Below are 26,345 nucleotides of genomic sequence, written 5' to 3'. Positions count from 1 at the left end.
GGTCCTATGGTTTATAGATGAAACAACCACAATGTTGCAACAGAGTTCTGTAATTTTATTTCCAATCAAATGGAAAACAAATGCTCCGGGAGGGGAGTGATTACTTTAGTAAAAGACAGCTTTTAGTCTGCAGGTTGAGCGGTTGCGTAATGTCTGCTTAGAAGACAGAGCTACTGCGTCTGAGATCTTGATTTCCCTTGCTCTGGGAAGGCGAGTGCGAAACCAAACTCATCAAGATTAGTTCCATGGAGTTAGCTGGAATTTTCTGGCTGTTGCACACCCTTCCCAGTGCCAGGAATGAGGAGGGTCTGAAAAGCTGTAAAAGAAGCATGCATTCTCATGCCAACTTTCAAAAGTGAAAGTGATTGACTCTCCTGATAATTTGCAGTAGTGCCTTTTTGCTTCTCTGTTGTAGTTATGATTCCCATGGTACATCCTCTAATTCCAAACATTTAGAAAGTTTTAGACAGTCACAGCTGAAAGGATCAATCTTTGGTTAATATTTGATTATTATGTATTATGATTAAACAAGTAAAATTACAGTAGCCATCCCACACTGATACAAGTCACTGAGAATCACATTTGTTCACCATCCTGATGGTTGATGTGAACATTACCTAAAGTTGCCAGTCCATATCTGCGTGATCATGCTGGTTGGCTAATAACTACATAAGTGAGATGATGTGCAGGTGTTCCTGATCAAGTGTCAATATATTTTACAAATTCTCTTCACACTCATGTTTCTCACATTTCATTAAAAAAAAAAGTTGTTTAAAGAACTATTAACTGAAGTTGTTTTAGGCTAGAGAACCATCTCTAAAGAACCATTTTGTTGCAGCTTATTTTTTAAAATTATAAGTGTGACTGTGGCATGACTCTGGGGCAAATTTTGTTTTGTCTGAGAGTGAAGAGAAAAGGAACCGGTCTACCGGCAGCCACCTTATCATGAACCTGTTTTTGTTTCCGAAACACCCACTAATTTCACAGGAAGACCTAGCAGGACGAGCATAGCAAATGATTGAGTGTTAAAGAAAATAAAGAAGAGTTGTGCCTACAGTGTGTTTGTGTAGTGCAGACGTTTGTGAACAGAGAGTGAACAGAGGTCAGTTTTGGGGTGTGAGGATGTAGTTGTGGTAAACCATGTTTCCACCTCACACAGCCCCCACGCACCCCGTGTGACAGGCTGAAGCCTCACCTGTGACATTGTCACTCTGATCTTTGTGTGAAAGTTGAAAGCTAGACAACGAACTAAGATCAGCTTCCACTTTCCAAACCTGATTTTAAATAATTAGAGAAACCATAAAACCAAAAAGGATCAGTGGTAAAATAAGAGTTAGAGGTTTATGTTGGGGTTGGAGCAAAACATAAATCTACATCTCTAGGGGCAAGCTCATGAATTTACCATCATGGCAGAACGGATATGTGTGTATAAACAGTACTGTGCAGAAGTACTGAGCAGTTTTTTCGTTTTAGTTTTTTGCTGTAGAAACTCCAGTTTCTATTAGAACAGGTGCATGTGAACACAAAACAATTTCTCCTTTTGAAGAACATAGTTGAGATCTTGTGAGCTAGTCTGAAGAGCAAAGCTCGGCTCCAGATGTTTTCTGGACATCCCCAGCGTGTACAGCTTGGGTGTGTTCATTCCATCATTACCTCACCTGATTTACCATCGTTAAGCATTCATTTACCAAACTAGGTGTTGGATGATGACTCTAAATAGTACTAGACTCCCATGAGGAGACCTTTGGAGGCGTTTTGAAATCACTACTTTCTGTAGGAATGTTATTAGTATATATTGGAATGTTAGTATTTTACTGAGTAAACACTTACATTTACTGCCCAGATAAGGAGCTTTTCATTGAAATGGGCCTAAAACGTTTTCACAGTCCTGTACAAGGTTATTTCTGTGTACATGTATATACATGCTTTGTTCAACCATGTGTGGTCATGTCATGTGTTTGCATGTGATTCAGGACATTGTCTCTGCGCTTGAGGACCGCCTGCGGCCGCTGGTGCAAGCAGAGCTATCTGTCCTTGTGGATGTCCTTCACAGACCTGAGCTGCTCTTCCCAGAGAACACAGATGCTCGCAGAAAGTGCGAGAGCGGAGGTTTCATCTCCAAGTAAGAGTACATTTCTTGTTTCTGCTCTGAACAGAGCTCTGAACTTGTCCATGGAACTGTTTCGAGGTAGTACTGGATTTCCACAATGCTTTCAAAATCCCATATAACATCAAATTTAGTGATCCCACATAATGTTTCTTGGATACAATTAAATGCTGTCAAATAGAAAGGCAGTTGGGCAGCAGTATGGGGGTTGTGGGTTTGATATCCGTTTCCACCAAGCACCAATGTAGGCCTCTTGAGCATGGCTTAATTCTCTCTGCTCTAGGGGACTGCCCGGGCAAACAGTGCTCACAGTGCTGAAAGGGTGAAGGCTAGCATGTGCTTCCTCTGAGTCACATGATGCCAGATTAAAACATCATCTTGAACTTAATGTCATTGGACAACTGAATGCTTGGAGAAGCGTTGCACTGAATGATTAGGGGAAGACATCCTACCTTCTCAGAGAGAGAAAGAGGCCAGTTTTGCTTCTGGGACTCCCTGCCATGAATTATCATTTGATGATTGGACCAACATATAGACAGCTCTACCACCCTACAGTTTCTCATTAGGTTGTAAATGAGATGTGTGAGTATCGCACTATTAACAAGTGAACTGCAGGGAATGGCAAGCAACCGCCACATCGCGGTGTTCATGTTTTCTCCGTTAATAAGACAGAGACAACTCAAAAGCAGCTTCACCAGTTTAGACGAGGCACTATGCAAAATAGCCGAACCCACGCACTCAAAGAGACTTAGTGAAAGACAGAGTGAGTGAATTCGGCACCACCCAAACAAAAAAGGTCTTGGACAGACAATTACCTCTGCCTTCATACCCTAGATCTCTCTGACCAGATCACTCCGAGCAGATTACACAAGGAGTGTTTGGTGCGGTGGGGCATATTGTTAGCCCACTCAGGTGTGCATGCAACGAAGACGAAACTTATTCACATTGTTTGTGATGGGATAGATAAGCGCAGTCACTTTTTCTAGATAATAAAAGTTTATTAAAGTGGTGGCAATCCAAAATCAAACCAGTAAACAGGCGAGGGGGAAAACCGGAGTTGTAATAACCATAACGAAGGGCTGAGGCAAAATTAGAAAACGAGAAACAGGTGTTAGGTATGAAAGGCAGACAAAATGGGGCAAACAAGTCTAAACACAAAAAGGTCAATACACAAAACGGAACAAACAAACACACAGAAGATAAAAAAGGGAAGGTCAATACGGTGCGAAGAGTCATTGTGTGGAGAAAGCTTAAGCAGCGGAGCTGATGAGCTTCAGGGGTGCGGTCTAAAACTCTGGCTTTCAGGGTTTGTACATTGCACTGAGTGATGGGGTGGAGAGAGAGGGCCATTTTGCCTACCCACAGAGAGAGAGGCCAGAAATGCTCGCTTTCGGTCACAAAATGCTGTGGCATCCCTGGGGATTGAGCCAGCCGTCTCCTAATAGTGTGGCATGCTTAGACAGCTGTCCCACCTTGCAGTTTTTCATTAGATTGAATGGAACACACACATTTGTAGGCAGGACATGGCTCTGTAAATTCTCAGCTCAGCTCTTGGTGTTGTATTTACCTGTCTCTATCAGTCCTCAGTGTGAACTCTGTGTTTGTCCGTGTGCGTCACAGCGCTGCTCTGCTTGGCTGTAGAAGTAGTTTCTGCAGGGATTAAGAGTGTCTGTCCCTCTGTTTGAGTGTGTGTATGTGGCTTCTATTAGGATTAAGTGTGAGGTGCTGCTGGAGAGATGTGCTTTGTGGGATTAGTTTGTGGAGTGAGATTACAGTGTGCACTGAAACGTGTTTGAATGTTTGTGTGTTTGTGCGCCCATGTACTCTGACAGAAGCAAGATCAAAATAACTGGCTGCTGTCTTCATCAGTCAGTTCGTTTGCTGTCATAGGATAGCGTTACGCATCTGTCTGAGTTGGAACTGACTTCATTTCAGTCCAGCGGTAATTCACTGAGAGCAGTTTTAGTCCAGTGGAGCTTGTTTAGCGCAGCTCTGCTTCACATGAAGTTTTATGGCCAGCACTTATGAGCCAGCCAAAGGGTTCCTGAAAACAACAGGCAACAAAGACAAGAACTGTTTATTTGATTTTTATCCAAAGCTTAAATGTTTGTGGGCTGAATAAATGCATTAATGTGAAAGTTATAAGTGGAATGGAAAGGCCTAACATTTACAGCTGTGATCACACTTCAGACAAAGCATTCAGAGCAGCAACACACATTTTCATTAAAAGTATAGATTAAGTACATGTAGAATTCCATAAAACAAGATTACTATAGCTCATAAAACATGTGTAATGAGTCCTAGCACAGAAGTACCAATTGGCAAATACATATGTACATAACTGGCTTGTGAAGTGTTTGTTCCCTGTATGAAACCCTACATTTATGCACTAAATGACATTAGAAAACAGCAGTGTCATAGACATTTTATGTAATTACAGAAGTGTAGAAGTGTATCTTTGTAACTACAGAAGTCAGAAGTGTATCTTTAGACATTTTCTTCAAGCTACAACGAGATTTGGTTTAAGAAAAAAAAAAGATGTTAAGTGGGTTAAGGGACGTTTGTGGGCCTGTATTTACATTTACATAGGATTTGACTATTGACTTGATTATCTGATCAACAGTATCTCTCTTTCTCTCTCACTATCTTTCTCTCAGACTGATAAAGCACACTAAGCAATTGCTGGAGGAGAATGAGGAGCGTCTGTGCATTAAAGTTCTGCAGACTCTCCGAGAGATGATGACAAAAGATCGGGGCTATGGGGAAAAGGTATAATACACGTGCACATGCATTGAATATTTCTACAGAACATCTTTCCCAGGGATCTCCAGTTCTCCTTGTTTGAATGCCCTAATGCGATAGTAGGTAAACGTTATCACTCCGTCTGTCTTCAGTTATGTAAGCACATTAGTTTACAAAAAGTCACTTGCTGTTTGTCACTTTAGCTTTTATTTTACTGATTACACACACACAGTTGGACTCCGCTCTTGCTCTAATCTTCTTGACAGTTGACAATTTTTTTTTTATCTCTCAGATACTCCAACAGTTGCATTCTTTGATGTGGGATTGTGCGTTACCATTCCCTACTATGCAAAACTGAAAAACACATTACCATTTTATTCAGCACTGAGATAAGCATGTTCAAAAAACTGTTAACACTGAACAGCCCTCCCACCCATTCTCAAGCATGTTCTGATCACTAATTATGATCTTGTTTGGCTGAATTAAACTTACTGCACTAATCTTACTTCAACCACGGCCTTGATCTAGATCACTTCTGTCAAAACTCATCTCCTGGAGGGTTGTAGGAGCACTGGTGTCCAGTTTATTTATTATGTTCGACCAGTAAATAAAGGGAATAAAGAAAGAATAAAGAAATGTGGCCATCCAGTATTTGAGTTTGACACCTGTTCTAGATTTGTCCTGTAGAGGGTATGCATTGACGTCACGTTCCCGCTGGAACACGCCCCCTTTAGTAGGACTGAGTGGCAAACATTCTGCAACATGGCTGCGTTTATTAGGGAATACAGCCAAACCAGGAATTAAACGTGATTGTCTGCTCAAGTTGAAGACACTTGGATTTAGCAATCCATCCAAATGACCAAATAACAGTCCATGGAACTTCCAGATAACTGAGGCTCAAATCACACACAATTAGAGGATAAAGCCTCATACCTGAGAGTTCAAAATGTGTGTAAAAGTGTAAAAATTAAAAGTGTTTTTAATAGTCTTCAGACACATTGTTTTCAGACCCTTTTCGCAATGGCTCTGAATCCTTTCTGAATCTGTTTGTACAGTCAGTCACACAACAGCTCTTTCTGTTTTTGTGTTTTACCGGCATTCACTCTGAGTGCTAACGCTGCCACACAGTTGACCTTTTTGCCACTCAGTGGGCGTGGCCGCATGACGCCTGCATACCCTTTATGTTTGGACTAAAACTGCTAATTTGTACTAAATGCTACTATCTAATTTGATCTGTTTGATTTGATTTGATTTGTCTGCACATTTTCTGAGCGTTTGGGTTCACTTATTCACTCTATCCCCACTAACCCAAGGCCTGTATTCTTCTCTTGCAGCTGATTGCCTTTGACGATGAGCTGGATGTGGCTGAGGTTGATCTTTCTGTCTTTTTTTCCCATCCTTTGGCTTCTGCTCTGTGCTTACGTGCCGTCACTAGCCTACTTCTAGCTTACTGTTTTTCATTTTGTTCTTTGTTGTTGTTGTTTTTTTCCCCCTTTCTTTTAAGTTAGGTTTTTATTTTGGTTCCTACCACAAACCTAGTCTACTCTCTCTGTCTATGGTGTGTGTGTGGTGTGTGTTTTGGTTAAACGTCTGTTTTCTATTAATATGTCTATAGTTAGGTTACAGTGCTATATTTGTGTGTGTGTGTGTGTGTGTGTGTGTGTGTGTGTGTGTGTGTGTGTAATTGCATACGTGCTACGTGCATGTGTGAGTAGACCTTACTGCTGGTGTTACCCACTATATAACTGTGTGAATGTATGCAAGTGAAGCAACACACAATTGATCTGTTTGTTTATTATCTCCATTTCCTGTGTGTGTGTGTGTGTGTGTGTGTGTGTGTGTGTGTGTGTGTGTGTGTGTGTGTGTGTGTGTGTGTGTGTGTGTGTGTGTGTGTGTGTATTGTGCTTACCGCATGTTCCTTTCTTTTATCTGTGGAGAAACAGCAGAGTTATGTTTTCAGCTAATCCTCACATCGTCTTAGGACTAACAGTCGCCTGACTTCAGTATCTTTTAGCCAGATATTCTTTTTATTTGCACAACCTTTATTACCTCTCCGATTGGTGAATATAGTCACGTTCAGTCTGCTGAGACTTCGGCAGTCTGTGTATGTGTGTGTGTGTGTGTGTGTGTGTGTGACTGTAGCTAGCTGACCTCTGCCTTCATGTTCTTATCAGAGAGAAATGTAAACAACTGTTGATGATTGATTTTTTTTATTACGTTATGCAGTTAAGTAATGTTTGGATTTGGTGTTCAGCCCGTCTGGAAAACAGCTATTTTTTTTGTAATCCTCATCCCAGTGTGTCTTAGGTGGTGTCTTTTTGTGGTTACTCCAAACTAAATGTAGTTATTAAAAGTAAAGATTTTAACTTATGAACATCATTAAGTCTTTTGTAAAGTGTAAGAGTGTTAGAGGTAGGTAGAGCAAAGTATTATCACTGTACTGGAATTTACAACTTCATTACACTATCATAGGACCCATATAATGACCATACTACCTAATATTCATATTGCAGTATAGCAGTGATTAATGTAGATTGCTTTTAGTTCATATTCATACAGTACTGGTATCATTTCAAATTTTACTCGATATGGACAAAAGTATGGGGACACCTGCTTATTCATTGTTTCTTCTGAAATCAACAGTTCATCCTGTTTTTGTTGGAGTTACTGTCCAGGGAAAAATACTTTCTACTAGATTTTGGAGTACTGCTGTGAGGATTTGATTGCATTCAGTGACAGGACCCCCAACTCTACTCATACAAGTATTGGATGGAGCACCAACCATCATTCCAGAGAACACAGTTCCACTGCTCCACAGCTCAATGCTGGGGGACTTTATACCCCTCTAGCCTATTCCTAGTGTCCTATTCAAGTTGCAGTACTTTGCTACAGGAACTAGGCAAGCTGTGTAGGTGTGCATTTGCACATCTGTGTCAGCAATGGGTGCAACTTAAAGTAGCTGAATGCATTCAATAGAAAAGGTATCCACAAATTGTTATGTATATTGACGTAATTAAAATGCTAACAGAGTACTAATTTTAAATTATGAGAATGAAGGCCAGAAAAAACCCATTGCAAGTGGTTCTTATTGTGTGTGTGTGTGTGTGTGTGTGTGTGTGTGTGTGTGTGTGTGTGTGTGTGTGTGTGTGGACATTTGGTAGCTTCCAAAGAAGACAAATGGATTTGTTATAAATACAATAAAAGTTTTTTTTTATGCATACTTATATGAAATGTATGTAAATCTAACCGTTGTTCTTTATATCTTACATATCGACTTTTTCCTTCTGCTGGGATGTGTGTGTATTACAGTGAAGATATATGTTTCTTTGGATTTTTTGAGATCTTTGCATTATTTATGTATAATCATACCCCTAGCTCCCAGAAGTATCGTAATTCTTTAAAGTAGTTTGTAGTTTGAAGTGGATATACTTTATTATAATTTGAATTTGATAAACAGTTCCTCTGTTATGTAGAAAAATATCTTTTACATTTGTTTATTTTAGTGAAATTAATACAGACTGATTTTAACCTGTCAAATCTTAATAATCATGTTACTAAATGCATGATTAGTTATGTAAGTACTGAATTTAAACAGAATGAAAAGCAAGCACTTTTATCTCGTCTAAGGCTTAAGGGTGCACATGTGTTCATGTATTGGGGGATGGGTGCCTGACCCTTGCATGCACCCTGCCCTGTTTTTGAAAGAGTGAGTGTAATATTTTATTGCATGGTTGTGTGTGTGTGTGTGTTTGTGCCTGCGCATGTGTGTTTGTCTGCGTGGATAGGAACTTGTCATTTGAAGGTGTTATCCTGCAGATACTTTCAGGGTGAAGTGTGAGATAGAGATCATGCTTTATTTGCTCACACTTGCAGTTTTAGATAACTATTTACCCAGCAGTCTGAACACTACTGTTCTCTACTAGACTACTGTACACTGCTGTAGAGTGCTGTACTTGACCACACAATTATACAGTACTGTACTCTACTACTTTTCTGTACACTGCTGTACACTACCACACCACTGTACAGTGCAGTACTCTACCACACCAATGTACAGTATTCTACCACAGTACTATACTTTGCCACACTTCTGTACTGTACAGTACTCTACCACACTATTGTAGTACTATTTCCATAGCTGTGGAATTTCCAGGTGGTTGCTATGGTATCTCAGGGGATTGCTATGGACTACTGCAATATTAATATAAAAGAAGAGGAAAATATATTAACACACTAAAATAGAAAGTTTTAAAATAAAAGTCTTAACAAATAAAGTTTCAGTAGAAAAATGGAATAAAAACAAATTATAGTACAAAAAAGATTTGAAAACAAAGACCATGGAAGGTTTATAAAGCACTGCATAAAAGCCAGAGTGAAAAATTGGTTGATATTTTTAACTGCTCTCAGTTCTGTTGGATGGCTGTTCCAGTGGTTTGGAGCGTAGCGTCTAAAAAAGTTTTTTTTTTATTGGATCTGAGGAAGCCATTTTTAAGTGGTAGTCTCTAATAAACTAATAAAGGAGTGTTGAAATGTTTAAGAACACTGAGTGTAAATAAGACTATCTGGAAGGCTTCTGGCAGCTTTTTTATCTAATGAAGAGTCAGACTGACTCCTAGTACAGAGAGGGTAGAGGAGAGAAAGAGAGAGAGAGAGAGAGAAAAAAAAATAAAAAGAGGGAGAAAGAGAGGGAGGATAATGGGCGAGTGACCTTTTGGTAGAAGCGGAAAGTTTCAGCATCTCTTGCTAGAAGCAAAATAAGTCTGTTTTCTACTTTACCTCTCTCTCTCTCTCTCTCTCTCTCTCTCTCTCTCTCTTTCTTTCTCTTACATAAGTAAGAGGTATCTCCTCTGCTCACTGCTACAGTTGTCTCTAAACAGCTCGTCTCTGCATAAACACACATGCACTCATACACACAGACACAAGCAGTGACTGGACAGTGTGTGTATGATGTAAGATGGATTGGGATAATATGGCTTTAGGTTCGGCCGTGCATGTGTGTGTGTATGTGTCCGTGTGCCACTGTGAAGCTCTGAGCATGCAGCTTACATAACGGAGACGAGTGTAATGTGAGAGAGTAAGGGTGTCTTTTGAGAGAGAGAAAGAGAGATGTATGATTAGGTCTTTCACTGCCAACTGATCACAATCACTGTAAAACTACAGACTCTTCCCCTGTCTCTCTCTCTCTCTCTCTCTCTCTCTCTCTCTCTATTCTTTCTCTCTCTCTCTCCAGCTTCCTTTTCTCTTTTTTCTGTTTTTCTGTCCTTTTCTTGTTCTCTCCCATTTCTCTTTTATCTCCATATCTCTCTTTTGCTCGCTGTCTCTCTCTCCCTCTTTTCTCCTTTTTGCCTGCCTATCTTTCCCAGTCCCCCCACCCCTCTCTCTCTCTCTCTCTCTCTCTCTCTCTCTCTCTCTCTCTCTCTCTCTCTCTCTCTCTCTCTCTCTCTACTATGTGTTTGCTGGTGGAATACTCTGCAGTACCTTCAGCCCCCAGTAGGAGGAGATGTGTTCATGCATGAGTGTGTGAATGTGCGTTTGCTTATCCATGTGTGTATGAGTAGCAGTGTCCCAGTTTCCTTCCTGTGTGCTGCACGATTCTTGGGCGGCCGCCAGCTCTCCGGCAGCGGTTACATAAGACCCGCCGCTCGCCTCTTTTTTTTTTTTTTTCCTGGAATTCAGTCTCTCTGCTGATGTGTGACCTTCTGCAGTAATTGCCAATAAAAGTGTGGCGGGGGCTGTTTACTGAGAGAGACACTGGCAGCAGCGTGCACACATACACACACGCTCACACGACGCGGTGATAAAGCAGGATTGTTTGAAGGGGCATTGGCCCATTTTAAAGTCTGCTCTCACCTGTTAACTCTTCCCGTTCCTGTCTGTGATGCAGAGTCATTGCCACAATGTCAAACACGGCCTGCTGACAAACTCCACAAACACTCGCACGCAGTTCTTATTGAGATTACTTATGGAGGTCTTTCCCAAGTACTCAATTAACCATAATCAAGTTTAATTGAAAAGGTGTTTTAATGAAACTTCCATTAAAAAAAAGAACTACAGTAGAAAACGGAGCCTGATGGTCAAGCCCATTCGTGTGTACTTTTGTGTACCATATATTTGATAAATGATTCAAATATGTTCTAACTGACCATTTTCTAGTAGAACATTTTGGAATTGGAATTTGTTTAAAAATATCTAATTTATTTTAACCAAAATTAATTATGCAAAATTACATAAAATTATGTAGTCATGTTTAATAAATGTTATGTGTAATAATTAGTATTAATGAACAACTAATTATTTTTTTTACTCATATAATCAATTGTAACAGTTATCTGATTATTCCATATTGTCTTGTCAGTCATTTTTGTCATTTTATATTAAATTAAAACATTCACAATGTGTGGGTTTGAATGCCATAAATGACGCACAAAATAATATTTAGATGTTTTTATTTTTTGTACTCTGTACCTAATTTCTTGCATTATTTTGTCAGAAACTGGAATATTTTAAATGATCTAACATAGTAAATAATTTTCTGTTAAGCTGTCTGCACAGAGTTGTGATCACCACTTTTGAAATACTTTAGCAGCTTGTTTGTAGCTGCTGCCATAATGCAGTTGACCTGGAATAGAAAATGATATACAGGCTTAGAAACTGAGCGGATAAGGGTGTGGACGTTATCACTGCAGTACCTTGTGGGGAACTCCATAATAAAGCAGTCAAGAAACAAAAGCATGTGGCCCAGACACAGGTGCAGTTTTTTTAATATTCTGTTGTATGACAAAATGTTGTGACCTATTCAGAGAGACACAGCTGAGAATGATTAGCTCACTTTCTCCACTAACAGACCAAATAGCAGTCGGAGCGACTCATGGCAGAAATAGCATTTTATGTGTGTGTGTGTGTGTGTGTGTGTAGTGTATCTATGTTCTTAAACTTAACAACTACTATAATAAATCTGCTTTGAAGAGGGCTTTGTCTAGATAGGTACAGTAAAAGAGCCAGTGTCCCTTTTTGTCAAGGCATAATTTTTGGACAGTTATCAGTAAAGGCAGGATATATATATATATATATATATATATATATATATATATATATATAATATATAATATATAATATATATAATCTCTGTCTATCTATCTGTCTCTGTCTATCTCTCTATTTATTGATCTATCTCTTAACTATCTATCTCTCAGTTTGTCTATCTATCTCAGTCTGTCTATCTATTTTAGTCTCTCTGTCCATCTCGGTTTATCTCATTCTGTCCATCTCAGTCTATCTGTCCATCTCAGTCTATCTCAGTCTATCTGTCCATCTCAGTCAGTCTGTCCATCTCAGTCTATCTCAGTCTATCTGTCCGTCTCAGTCCATCTCAGTCTATCTGTTCATCTCAGTCAGTCTGTCCATCTCAGTCTATCTCAGTCTATCTGTCCATCTCAGTCTATCTCAGTTTATCTGTCCATCTCAGTCTATCTGTCCGTCTCAGTCCATCTCAGTCTATCTCAGTCTATCTGTCCATCTCAGTCTATATCAGTCAGTCTGTCCATCTCAGTCCATCTCAATCTATCTATCCATCTCAGTCTGTTCATCTCAGTCTGTTCATCTCAGTCTGTCCATCTCAGTCTGTCTGTCTATGTATCTGTATCTATCTATCTGTCTCGCTCTCAATCTTTCTTGTCTGTCTTGTCTATCTATCCAGCTCGCTAGCTATGTGTGTCTGTGTTTGTGTATACACACACTCTCATACACAGTTCCCAACAGACATGCCTGAAAGACAGTCATGCAGACCACATCAGGTTCTCAGGGTTAATGGCTGTGTTGCAGCATGTCATTCTGCTTTATTTAGTCAAAGTTCCCATCAAACATGAAAATAATTATTGGAGAATACGACCAAAGACGGTGCAGCTGAGACAATGCAACTGCTTTCCCACCGGCAGTCATGATTCTGATCTGCAGTTACGGAGCCTCTTTCACTGCCCTCAGTCTTTGCATGTGCTTCAGTTGGTAATACCGTTTCAGAGGAAATGAGGTATAAAATAGCTTGATTTGTTTGAGCCTGTTTTTCTCGTCAACTGATGCCGAGACAGATAAGCATAATGTCAGTGGACACAGAGGGACATTCGCAGCTCACACCTTGTTACCATCACACGGTTCTTTTTTCCAGCCTTTGCATTTGCACAAAGGGAGATTCCTGGCTGGTAGTGATATTAGTCACAGTGCAGTTTTGTGCGTCACGGGTCCCTGTGCCCCCTTTTTTGCCGGTATGTCTGCAGTCTGCAGAGCAACTGCTTTCCGTAGTCTTCTCGTACTGTGTGTCCAGAGGTAGTGTGTGCTGGTGCGTGTGTGCATGTGGCTTGAATCGAACCGGGCCTGACCCATGCTGTGGTCAGGGCACCAGCTGTTTGTCTTCTGAGCCTCCTGGCCTCCTGAGCCTGTGCTGAGATCTTGAGCCACCGGCGCATGTGTGTGTCAGATATGTCCGATTTTCAGTACTGTGCTCTGTAGTTTGGAACCCCCACTCCCACCCCCTTTCCATTTATTCATTAAAAGCGTATCTGCCATGATAAAGGTTTGGACAGACTGCAATGCTGTAGTGCATGCTTCTTGCTTTGCTAATCCACTCCCCTGCACTTGCATGATGTGCAACTATGATGGTTTGTTTATTTGTTTATTAATTATTTGTATTGTTTTTACGGCAACAGCTCACTAATACAAACATACACATGCATACAGATTTAGAGAAATAAAGTATTCATTAAAAACATGTGCCACGTTGATGTTGATCTTTAAATGTGCCAGAAAACACAAAAACATAAGAGACATGATAATGGATATAGACAGGTTAAGGTATTGCTATATTTTAGCTAGGACTGACTAGCATTAGCATTCATATGAATTAGCATTCATACTTTTCTAAAAATATGGTTTACAAGCAAGGTGTTTAGAGTAGAGCAAGGTTTTATGGTAATACTTTTATGGAAGGTTTTATCTGTATTTCTTTCTTTTTTAAATTTCTTCTGCATGCAAAAGTTTGGACATCACTGGCAAATGAGTTGAGAAAAAAATAAATGAGAAAAAACCTGTTTAAATGGGATGTAAGCATTTATATGCTTGTGTTTGTTTAGCCATTCCCGTTCCAGTATTAAATTTATCACCTAATACCTAAACCTAGATTAGTGAAAGGTGTGATAGATTAGTAAACGGTGGTGTGATGTCAGTAAACCATTATTTTAGACTGCAACTGCATTTTATAATAATCATTTAAAAGGCTGACTTTCTGAACTTTTACAGTGTGAAAATCTATTTGGATGGGATTAGTTAAATGGGGAGGTGAAGTAATGTAATTTTTACAGTTTTTCAGTGATTTTGGTCCCGTAAAAATGCCATGTCAGTCACTCTTACGGACTGCATTCTCACATCAGTAAAGATTTCGCCGCTATTTATCTTTTTTTTATTATTATTTTTATTTTTTTTAAATACATATTACAGATTTTACTACGTCCTGTAGTAAAATCACATTACTGCACCTCCTCATGTAAAACTAATCCCATCCAAATAGGGCTTAAGTTGATTGAATTTAAAAAATATAAATAAAACGGTAACACTGAGAAACTTCTTTTGGATGAATAACAATTTATTTTAACTTTAAAAATGTTTTTATGAATGAATTTCAGAGATGTTTGTTGTTGTGTTTTAAAGAGAGTTTTGTAAATCCAGCCCCTGGTTTCACTATAATTAAGCTAAATCATGTGATGTTGGTAAATTCATGCAATCGCTGTGGCATCAAGGGGAAATTTCAAATTAGCACGTTTTATTGCTTCCTGCTTTTTCTGTATGTGCAGTGGATCATATTGTTATAATAATATTTGGGATTTTACAAGCAAAAAAACATTTCCCAGATTTCCAACATTTTGCTTGGGTGCCAATGTATAGATTATTTTAAATATATAAACAGGTCAGAGTCAAGTCAATGTCGTTTCATCTGCACAGTGCTTTCCTCTCTTTTTTTTTTTTTTTTTTACACATTCTCCTTACCCACAAAGGTGTATGAGTGGTAGAGACCAGACAGGTGCTTATCTTATCCGTAAGGATTTATGCTTCCTTATTTGTCTTCCTTATTTGTTAACTAGGCCAGGATTTAGGTTGCCTTTTGATCTAATCTACTTTATTGTATCATATGTGAAAGTGATACCACTTTTACATATGATACAGTCTTGCCAAAGTATAAAAGAAAAAAGTCAAAATGTACAAAAATTAGCAAACCTTCCCCTCAAGCCTGGGTGTTTATGTACAGCCTTTGTGTTTGTTTAAGTCTAGTCTCGGAGATGACCTAAATGATAAGCTCTCATTATGTAAACCACCAGATGACTTTGGCTCCTAATATAGCCGCCTGGAGGATGGGGGCCTGTGGGACTGAATACAGTTGTAGTGCTGTAGATTACTTTCATTGTCAGGTCAAGATTGTTTGTGCTGCTCTTAGATTTCTCCCAGGCTAGTCTGTAGTCATGTGCTCTCGCTCTGATGTTCACATGACCAGCGGTTAGCTTAGTCATGACCAGATCAGACTTTGGGTAGTATATATCCGAAAACACACGCACACGCGCACACACACACACACTTGTCCTGAATGAAGGTCATAGGTGTCTAGGTAGTCACCTGAAGGTGGGAGGTGGTTCTGTGTACAATTACTAACTTGCAGATCTTTTGTTTTCCATTAGCTGGTCCCTCCTCCTCCTGAGCCAGAGGGCCTTGCTGAGGTGTGTTCAACACCCATATTCGCGTCTGTGCGCTTGAATATGGGTTGTTGTAGAAAGTAGTTGGTCAGTTCTGTAGGTCCTGTATATGTAGATGCATTTCATTAGTGCTGCAGCCCCTCCACACTTCATGAGAACCATGTCTGTTTGCACCAACAAGAAACACGCACACATAAAGACCATAACAGCCCCCCCCCCCCTCCCCCCCCCCCCCCCCAAATGAGATTCCGGCAGATGAGACGCATACAGAATATACATTTACTATTACATGCACAATGCATTCCTGGCCTACACAAATGAGATGCATACAATGTCTACAAACTAAATGCTAATGTCCAGCCCAGCCGATCAGAGCAATTCTTGCCCTTGATGCAGAGCGTAAAAAGGTGTGTACAATTTTATATAAAAAACCTGTGCACAACCAGCCCCATCAGTGCCATGGAAATGCTTCAAACACACAGGCACGCAGCTAAAAGCTCCATCAACAGACTCATACATAGACACCCAAGCAGCTCGTTTTATCCCGGGTGGATCTGCTCTTTGTCAGTAAGTGTGTCGTGACCTCTTTCTGGTCTCTTGGCCCAGCTCACAAGGCTGTCCATGCTCTCCTATTTGAAGTATTATTCACATTCATGCCCCCTTTTTGTGGGCTTGAGGGCAAGTGGATTGTGGGTTTGTATGTGTGTGGTGTGTGTCCAAGTGTGTGTTTGTGTCTGGGTGTTTTTCCATGGCAGATGGGGGCATGGGCTGTGCTCTGTGTCACTAGTGCACAGGCTCTATTATGTAATCTGGATAAAGCTTTTTTTTTTTTGTTTTTTCTTTTTTTTTTTTCCTCTCTTCCCTCGTTCCCTCGTTCCTGGCTGGCTTTTTTCACCCTGGCAGCCTCTGCCTCTCTTATGTAATTAACATGGTTTCACTCTGCCCTACGCTGCTCCACAGGGAGCAGGGAACGTAGAAGAGCCAGTCCACCCTTCTAAAATGACAACAAGCATACATCCAGGAAACTGAACAATCATCCAGCCATTTTTACAGCATGTCCGAAAGCTTGGCCACTGATTAGCAGTTAAAACTGATATTTGACTCAGTTACTCCATTGAGAATACTTGTTACAAGCCCAGGATTTGAGTGTTTCTCCTAAAACTGGACCTCAGTCAAAGAGGTAAAATAATACTAGCGTTCCATTGAGCGCCGTAGCCGGGTCCCCCTCCGGCCCTTCTCACCAGGGTTATTTTGTGTTGTTAGGTAAGCCAGCGCTTGTTTTGTCTTACATAGCCGTGCACAGTTATGTTTCACTTAAACCGGCTCGCTTCCATCTCCCACACATACGTACACTCACACACCTCATGTCCTTCATTTAACTGCATGATGTAATCTGTCCCACTTTTCCTTGCATGTCATGAAAATGACTAATGTGCACCAAATTAATCCCTCCTTTCTGTTCTGTTCTCCCGGATACTTTTTTTTCCTCCCCCCCAATCCTCCTCCTTCTCTTGCCTCCTTCCTCCTCCTTTTGGCTTCCCGCTAACTCGCCTTGCTCTCAGGATCTTGATCCCAACCAGCCCCAGAAGCAACTGGAGGATCAGAAGCGGGTAGGTAGCTTCACAGCCCCAACCCCTGACCTGAGAATGCGACCCCTGCTCAGACAGCATGCCCCATTTGCACACCCGCACACGCTGCTACCTTTACTAACTGCCCAGACGAATGCTTCTACTTGGGAAATGCCTATTGTGCATTCCTGTGTGTTGATATGTGAAAGGTTTATGCACAGTTTCCACCATTATTGGGTTTTCCATGTTTAGAATGTTTGTAGATGAATCTGTGTTAGAGATGTCAGAGATGACTTAATGCCAGAGCTAAGGAAGGTTCTGAGGATGATGGGACAAAGAGGCAAGGAAGTCCTGACCCAGTCCAAAGGATCAGGGCAGATCCAGGCATGTTTGAATCTACCTCTGATCCTTTTTATTTATTTATTTTTTTCCAACTCTGATTCCTCCTTTTGCACCATGGTCATTGAGTCATCATAAGCTAACATTATGCCCAGCATTCCCAGCTTCCTGCGACAAGTTTTAGAAGGCAACAAAGTGTCTGCCGTCTACCGGTATTTTAAAGTAAAAACTCACATAATGTCACATAATTCTAGTTCTCAGACTAGGATGTTTTACCTTATTGTAATTTAGGCTGTTTCAACTATGCAAATGCAAAAATCTGATCAGTATCAGATGATACTCAACATTAAAGTACTCTATTTAGATTGGGCAGAGGGAGGGGGAGGGGCAGAAAAACTGGATTGCGACATCCCTATCTTATATCATATACATACAATTGTACTGTATAGTGTTTAAAGCCTCTGGGAACCTAAATGTGGGTTTTCTTTCTAATTAAGTTAATCTGGCTCTTTAGGGCCCCTTCTTGCATGCAAAGAATGTCTTATGAATATCTTCCCAAAGTCTAATAAACGTTCGCTGTATTTCACCAGTACTGCTCTCCTGTTTAATGGGTGGCCCTAAAAGTGGGTCAGGTTTACATCAGCATACCCCTGACCAATCACAAGACTAACCTGGCTCTGCCCTCTCTTTGAGTCTGAGCAACCTGGAAAGCTAAAGCTAAAGCTAAAACTGATGTGCTAAAGCTCTAACCGGCGATTGGGGAACCGGTTGCCCCACATGCCCGCCATCCGTCACGTCTAGTGCCCGTTGCCTTTCTGCTTTTCCGCGGCTGGGTGCTAGGACAGACAGTAGGTCCCAAAGCAACATGTAGCTGGGGAGATCCTCTAGGGGCAACAAGCACCGGACAGGACGTCCTCAGTAACCCCAAAAAACGCTTGTAAACCCCTAAATATGAGAAATCACAGCCACTTAAAAATGCAACTTCTCTGTCGCAAGGCTGATGCCATGGTAACATAAACAAATTTTGTTCGCCAGTGATGGAGGGTTGTCAGTCACGCACATTCATCAGAATGTTAAGACCACACCCTAACTGTTCTCAGAGATGTCTGAGGAGTCTATTTTGGGCTGATCTAGAATCTGTAATGCATTTTTCTGTTTAACCAGTTTTTAAATTTTACCTACATTTGTGAAAGCACCATTAAAACTCCTAATGTATTAGAGGGCAGACCTCTAAGTGATGGTCCGCTGAGGCCACTGTTTTTGGGATGGATGGTCATTCTGTCCACCCAGAGAAAACATGGCCAATGATCTCAATATCTCTGGATGATGAGACCAACACTTGTGCACAGATGTTTTCCACCATCTCAGATATGATCCCAGCTGTAGTCATTTATTAAAGGTTTAGGGGGGTGCTTGATAGATCACAGATCTTTGACAGGCTCTGAAGTTAAAGCAGAATACTTTGTCTCTGGATTTCTCTCCCATACTTTCTTTTGTGTGCTGTACTTACACAAGTTTATGGATTTAACAAGCTCGTGTAACACGATTGGCCAGCTTCCTAAGTGTCTGATAGTGTATATGGATATATTTATAACTAAATCTCTGTAGAAAACGTTGTGTCTGGATGCTAGGGTATGCTTTGATTGATCATGTGTATATTATTTGAAATTGATTCTGTATTCAAAGTGACTTGTGGAGGTTGGTGGTCTCAGATGAGTCTAGGAGGTGATGACTCAATGTTCCATCTTTGACTCCACCTCCTTTTTCCGTTACCAGGGTGAAGCTTTAAGGCAGATCCTAGTCAACCGTTACTATGGCAACTTCAAGCCAGGAGGGCGGAGAGACAGTCTGACCAGCTTCAGCAATGGCCCCCTTGGTCCAGGGGGGCAGAGCAAAGCTCCTGCAGGTGTGTGCGATGCAGTCATGTGTATTTGTGTGTGTGTGTGTGTGTGTGTGTGTGTTCATTCTCTGATTGATTAATGAATTCAATAAAACAGATAAGCACTGTTTCTAGACAGAGTTACTTTGCTGCCCCTTTCCCTGGACAGACTTCATGTTCACATGTATATGAAGGTAATCTTCTGCTCCTTCCAAGAATTGGTTTAGGGTGGGGCAACCAGCATGTCCTAGACCAGAGAGTACAATAGAAGTCAGTCAGTATTCCCAAACCTTGGAGAACAGCTCATCCCTTTCTTCTGGTCATCTCTCTCATTATCCCCATTATCTGTACCTCAGTCCTTCTAGTACTTTCACTGTCTGTCCATCTGCGTCTTTGTTAAATCTCATCTCTACCTTGCTTTTGATCCCTTTGTCCATCTGTTCCTCCCTCAATCTCTCTTCGTCCCTGCCCTTGTCACCCTTGGTTACGTGCCGCATATCTCGCGTAGTCCGCGCCATCTCTGCTGTTGCCAGGCAACGGGAACAGGGTGCCCACGCTTCCTGTGGGAATAGCCTGCGGACACACCTACTGAAGGGGAAGTGTGCATGGATGTGTGTGTCCGTCCAAATGTGTCTGTATGTCTATATAATAAGTGTAATTCTTCATTAATCTCAACATTCAGTACATTTAAACCCTATTAAGTAACTGTACAAGTCTATTCTCCTACTATAGCACCCATCAAACAATCACCTAGCATCACACTAATAACCACTTTTCTACCTAGCAATACAATAGCAACCACCTAGCTCCTCTCTATCCGAGTGGCTAAACACAGCCAAAACCTTCTCATGTAGCCTAACAGCCATTGAGAAATACTGTGCCCTACAGTCCCTTCTGTGCTTGTTTCTCTATTTCTTCACTTGGCCTTGCGTGTCTTCTGTTGCCTTGAGTCAAAATCTAACATGCCTCTGGCCCTGACACGGCCTGTCTCTCTCCTGCTTCCCTTCTCAGCAGCAGCCGGAGGTTCAGGGGGCACCCGCGGGGAGATGAGTTTGGCTGAGGTGCAGTGCCACTTGGATAAAGAGGGTGCGTCTGACCTGGTCATTGACCTTATCATGAATGCCACCAGTGACCGCATATTCCAGGAAAGCATCTTATTGGCCATTGCTTTGCTTGAGGGAGGAAACACAGTCATACAGGTAAGAGCAGTTCTGTTCTATTCCACTCTTTGTTACTGTGTTTTTTTTGGTTCATATTATTATTTTATAGTTCATGGTATTTTCCAAAATCACTTGGCTGGGTCATTAAAAGTAGAGAATGAGATACGGCTCTATGGAGCAGCTGTTGTTTTCCCACTGTAGGACTGGGTGCATTGGGTGTACTGCTTATAAAGAGAGAGCCCACAAAGAGAGGGGTCAAAGCAGGTCTCAGTTCATTTGACTGAATCGCATGACTGGATTACATTGATTGGACATAGTTGGATCATGTGATTGGTCATGAGCTCTGTAGGCTTGTTCTTGACTAGAAGGACAGTTCAGGGGGAGATGTAAACGAGACAGGAGGTTAATCAGAACCAGTCCTGTTAGGCAGGCCCTATGGTAAGAGAACAAAGCGAATAAGCTGTACAGGAGAGTATGACAATCTAGATTTCATGTAATGATAACTTCATAGCTTAAGCTAGTGATTGTAGCGCTTAAGAGAAAGATAGGCAGTACTCAAACATACACTAGGCCACTATGCCACATGCCATGCATAGACTAGAGGGGTATAAAGCCCCCCAGCATTGAGGCATTGAACTGTGGGGCAGTGAAACTTTGTTTTCTGGAATAATAGTTGGTGCTCCATCCAATGCCTTTGGAATGAGTTTGTGATCGTTGAAGCCTTCTTCCCTGCACAGTGGAAACAAAAGCAACAAAAGCCAGATAAACTATTTTTAATATTTAATATTTAATTTTTAATCTTGATTTTGGAAGGAACAATGAGTGAACAGGTGTCCCAGTACTACTGTCCATGTAGTGTACCTAATACTCCAAGTAACTTTTGAGATGAGCAGGAAATTCACTAAACTGTGCTACCAGGAGCATTTTGACATCCCTGACCCAGAAAGTGTGATATACAGAGAGAAAAGTGTAAATAGACATATACAGATGGATGGCTCTACCGAGAGCAGGAGCGGTGTACTAATCGTCTTTTGGGATCTCTCCAGCACCAAGCAGCTCCTTAACGTCACTGTCTGCTCCCCCACCCCCTGTGTTGCTGTGGCAACCCGGCAATCCGCTAACCTCGCAGCAAGGTTGCATGCAGGCGGATAGGATTGTTTTGGGGGGGGGTGAAAGAAAGAGCGCAATTGTAGGACAATTACACTTTACATTGCCTGACATGATTTATTGTTTTGTGTTGGCTTTGTGTGTTATGACTTGTATATGTATTGGTTTGGTGTGTGTGTGTGTGTGTGTGTGTATGTGTGTGTGTGTGTGTGCTTGCACAAACAGATCCTGTTGCGTAATGGGCTTGTTATTTGCATAGCCATTCTACCTGATGCTCCCCCGACTTCCAGCAGGCTCTCACACAAAGCTGCTCACATGAGTGCCTGTTACATAAGCCAGGCCTGGCAGAGAGAATACACACACAAACACACACACACACACATTGCACCTACGCCAAGCGCACACGCTCAAACTGGGTCGCTGCTTACTGCCGGAACCAGGGCAGAGAGAGAGAGGGAACTACAGAGTTGAGTGGATAAGAATGACTTGATGAAATTGACTACTTGATAGAACTTCATTGATTAAATTATATTGCCTTGATGAGCAGACAGTGATTATGCAGCAGTTTGCTTGATGATGATGCATATTTTACTACTCTTCCTTACAGTAAGGGCCTGATGGACACCTAGTGGTCTTTTGTGACCGATAGATAGAACAGCAGATATCGGAATGCTAAAATTATGTTAGATGCAATATACACCAGATGTCCACATGTTTGTGGACATCCCTGCAAACAAATGCATTCAGCTACTTTAGGTTGCAGCCATTGTTGACGCAGATGTGCAACTGCACATATGCAATGTGTGTAGTCCCTTTGGAGAAGTATTGCCAATAGACTAGGACTCTCTGCAGCAGATATACATAAACCTATTGGTATCAAAAGAATTAATAAATGAGCAGGTGTCTCAATAATTTTGTCTATATAGTCATTGTTATTTGCATGATATGTCCCCACTTTCAACACTCTTAAGAACTGATTGTTCACTTGCTGCCTGAAATATCCACTACTTCACTGGTACTATTTAAACTAGAAATTAAATGGCAGTGACAGTGTCTACGTTTTTGTATGGCTGATTAATTGTCAAAACAAATGATTGGTTATTGATTGATATTTTGATTAGTATATTACTGATGGTGAAAGCCCCAGAGAGTGGTAAATGAGAGTACGTCTGTGAAGACTTGAAACCACTGCTTTTTCCTGGATTAGTGATGTAGATTTAAGTTCTGTGCTATTTTCCCTGCAGGGGCTTCAGAGTATGAGATAATGTTTTTACTGAGTGCCATTTTAAAGGTTTAAAGGTTTAAAGGTGTGTGTGTGTGTGTGTGTGTGTGTATGTGTGTGTTCTGATAAATTCCCTGTCTCACAGAGGTGATTCGGAGGCCTCCTGCATTCAAGCAGCCTCAGACACGACTGCACAGTCATCGCTGGGGTTGTTGGGGACGGATGTCAAAAAGCCACATAAGAGAGTATGCGCGTGTGTGTGTGTGTGTGTGGGGTGTTTGAGAGTGCGTGTTGTGTTTTGTGTGTGTGTGTATGTGGAAGATGTCTCTCTCTAGGGTTAAGAGGGGAATTACAGCTTGTTCCTTTTTCTATAAGAGGATTTCTGCTCTCCTTCACTCTGTTTGTGCTTTCTCACTCATCCTTCTCCCTTTCTCATCTTTCTCATCTTTCTCTCTCTCTCTCTCTCTCTCTCTCTCTCTCTCTCTCTCTCCCTTTCTTTTTGTGCTCCCTTTCTCTCTTGTGCTATCACGCTCTCTTTCCTCATTCTCTTTATCACTCTCAATTCTTTTCTCCTTCTTCTCCCTTTTTCCTTGCTCTTCCTTTCACGCTCTCTTTCTCCCCCCCCCCCTCTCTCTCTCTCCATCATTTATTCACTTTTATCTTACTGACTGTCTGTTTGTTGTAGGTTGGTCTGAAAATGACAGTGAGACTTAACTTATCTTGAATTCAAATATAACATCCCACACACACATACATACACACTCTCTTTCACACACTCACCTGTTACATCATGCTCAATGCACCTACTGGGCTTGAGTCAGGGTCTGGCCTTTTTTTGTCCATTAGTTTCCATGGTGATTCTGGCGTGACTCAATGTCCCCACTACCCAAGGTGTGCGTGTGTGTGTATGTGCATGCGTGTACGTGCCTGCTCTTCTCTCTTTGTAGCAGTTGACCAGTAGCCACATCTATCTTGCTCTGGTATGTTTGGCTTGCTAGGGCCATGGCCTGATTCATTGTGACCCCCTAAACAGGCGCTCTTTGTTTCAGGTGTGTGTGTGTGTGTATGTTAGAGACGACAGACTCTGGGTGAATCAAAACGGTATCAGCGGATGCATCACATTGCTGTGTGTTGCGTAAGGAGAGGCCTGCTGCCCTGCTTCTTTCACAGAGGAGCTTTTTGTTTCAGGGCAGCAGAACCAGGACAAAAACACACTCGCTCATTTCTCCCACTGCACGGCTTGTTTGTTTGTGTGTGTTTGTTTTCGAGGTAATCCAATGTGGTAGCCGGGCCAACAGAGACCGCCGCCATGGACGGGTAGGGAGGGGTGAGTTGGAGGGGACCAGAGCGAAAGGAAAAAAGGGACAGAAGATGGAGAAAATACTAGAGAGAGCATCTCAGATGAGGCGAGTCAGCAGAGAGCAGAAAGAGGGACAATGTGTTAGTGAACACAAGGAGAAGTGGGCCAGGTCATGACCCCTGGTACCTCCAGCAATCTCTAACGCCAGTCACCAGCATGTGTATTTGTGTGTGTGTGAATACAGCTTCAGCTTGTGTGTACAACTTCAATATGCCAGTGTTTTTGCCCTACGCCTTAGCTGAACTCGCTCACCCCACTGATTAGGGACCTTCCCATGCAGAAGGGTTATGCAATACAGACACACACTCCTAAAAATAAAGAAGCTTTAAATGGTTCTTTGAGCAATGCACTGGAACCTAGGTCTTCAAATCTGGATCTTTAATCAAGTTTCCAGTCCTGGATTTTGTTCATGCTGGTTGTTTGGTCAAGTTTAGGGAACAGTTAATAGAATTGAAAGGCCACATAGTCCTGTTTTCCATTGCAAAGACAAATGGGTACTATGGCTGCGTTGCACTATGCACACGGTGCACAACATCTCATAATAATTATGTAACAAATTTGTTCTTTAGTCTTGCACTACAGCTAAGGCTAATGAAGCTAGCTTTCACTTGCTAACCTACTAAAGCTGTAATTCATCTGTTAGCATCATGTAGTCTGCATGCATTAATCACACTCATCTCAAACCACAATAAAGGTAGCCATTTTATAGATGTGATGTGCAAAATAATGCTGAAATCCACCTAAACAAGTCTGTTTGAAACAAACTCAGTGACTTCGGCATGCAGTTAGCACAATGCTGACGGATAGTTTGTAAGCGTTCCAAGCTACACTGAGTCACTATGGAAAAGACACCGGAACGATTACCCTCTGTGCTCAGTGGAAAGGAAAAGCCATACTATCACACCTACCAAGAATTGCAGAAAGTCCAGGACTGGAAACTGGATTCAAGTTAGAGATGTGTGAGTATGAAGAAACTTCACTTGTGGTTCTCAATCATCTCTATTACAAATACAGGGCCTCATTCAGCAATATCTTTTCAATTTCAACTTACAATTTTGTTTTTTGTTTTTTTGAGTAGACACTAGCATGACCTGCCAGATAGATAGACTCAGTCCCAGTCACACTCACAGTGTCTGTTTCAGTTCAGAAAGTACATCAACCCCTCATGATCTTGGGGTGAAGGTGTGCCCCACATTTCATAATGGAGAGTTGATACTGAAACCCTGTTATGAAATGAAAGTCCTGATTTGCTTATAGTTTTGCCTGAAGCATCTGTAACCCTGCAGGTGTTACCATGGAAAAAGGGTGCTGGTTATCTGCCGCAGGCTCACTGACTTTTCCGATGCAAGGCCTTGGGGCAAATGTACATAGAGCTATATTCTATAGTACTGTCTTGCTTATCTCTATTATCAGAGCCCATCATACCACATCTGCTTTTTTAATACTTTGTTGAGACATGTAGGCAGAAAACCAGGCCTTGGTAAACGAACAGGAACCATGTCTCAGTGGCAAAATTCTTTTAATGGTGTGCTGTTCAAGACCAGCGGTTTGATATTTTTACCAGATTAAGGTAGAGCCTGAAGGGGTGATATAAAGAAGTGATATTTTTATTTTATGAAGTACATTTGTCACTGGTGGCGTTCTTGTGTGTTCTTGAGTTTTCCCATTCTTGCTTGCTGTCTTTACGTTACAATCCACACCTTAAACACTAAGAATTGTGCTTGGGTGTGTTCTTGATCCTCCTAAAATGCAGAAGATGGTTCAGTTGATAATTTGTCAATGAGAACAACCTGTAAGCCATGATTTGGCCTTTTGGATGTCAGAAGATGTGGGGCATACCCATGACTGTACATTTCTACACATTTTAAGCTCTTATACATGCATTCTCCATCCTTGTAAACTTGAGAGTTCGTTCTTGCATGACAATTTGTGAAGAATATTCTTCCCAAGAACCAAGTCCTTTCTTCATGTTCTTGGTGTCTCTTTCTGTGTGTAGGTTCGAGTTAGACGCTGCTCTGTAGGTCTGGCTCAGGCTTTACTTTAATTCTTGTGCAGACTACTTATCCAGATTCTTTAACCCTCTGTCTAAGGGGCATTTCTCAATATTTGCATATCTTCCTAAATTTGCCTT

The 26,345-nt window shown here is 41.4% G+C and overlaps 1 protein-coding gene across 23 annotated transcripts in view; it reads left to right on the top strand.

Moving 5' to 3' along the window:
- The window catches only part of itpr1b (inositol 1,4,5-trisphosphate receptor, type 1b), a 160,182-nt gene that overhangs the window by 63,715 nt on the left and 70,122 nt on the right, over nt 1-26,345 (top strand). For 15 of the 23 annotated variants that reach the window (XM_072666257.1, XM_072666256.1, XM_072666252.1 and 12 more), the window contains 7 exons: nt 1,974-2,122; nt 4,765-4,876; nt 6,184-6,219; nt 15,565-15,603; nt 17,142-17,189; nt 19,263-19,392; nt 20,377-20,564. In XM_072666257.1, the coding sequence (XP_072522358.1) occupies nt 1,974-2,122; nt 4,765-4,876; nt 6,184-6,219; nt 15,565-15,603; nt 17,142-17,189; nt 19,263-19,392; nt 20,377-20,564 (702 nt within the window). The remainder of the gene's footprint in view (nt 1-1,973; nt 2,123-4,764; nt 4,877-6,183; nt 6,220-15,564; nt 15,604-17,141; nt 17,190-19,262; nt 19,393-20,376; nt 20,565-26,345) is intronic. The other 8 variants (XM_072666262.1, XM_072666250.1, XM_072666243.1 and 5 more) reach the window with 4 other exon arrangements.

The sequence above is a fragment of the Salminus brasiliensis genome, chromosome 21 (genome assembly GCF_030463535.1).
Source record: "Salminus brasiliensis chromosome 21, fSalBra1.hap2, whole genome shotgun sequence".
In the NCBI taxonomy this organism is placed as follows: Eukaryota; Metazoa; Chordata; class Actinopteri; order Characiformes; family Bryconidae; genus Salminus; species Salminus brasiliensis.
This window is presented reverse-complemented; position numbering and strand designations above follow the sequence as displayed.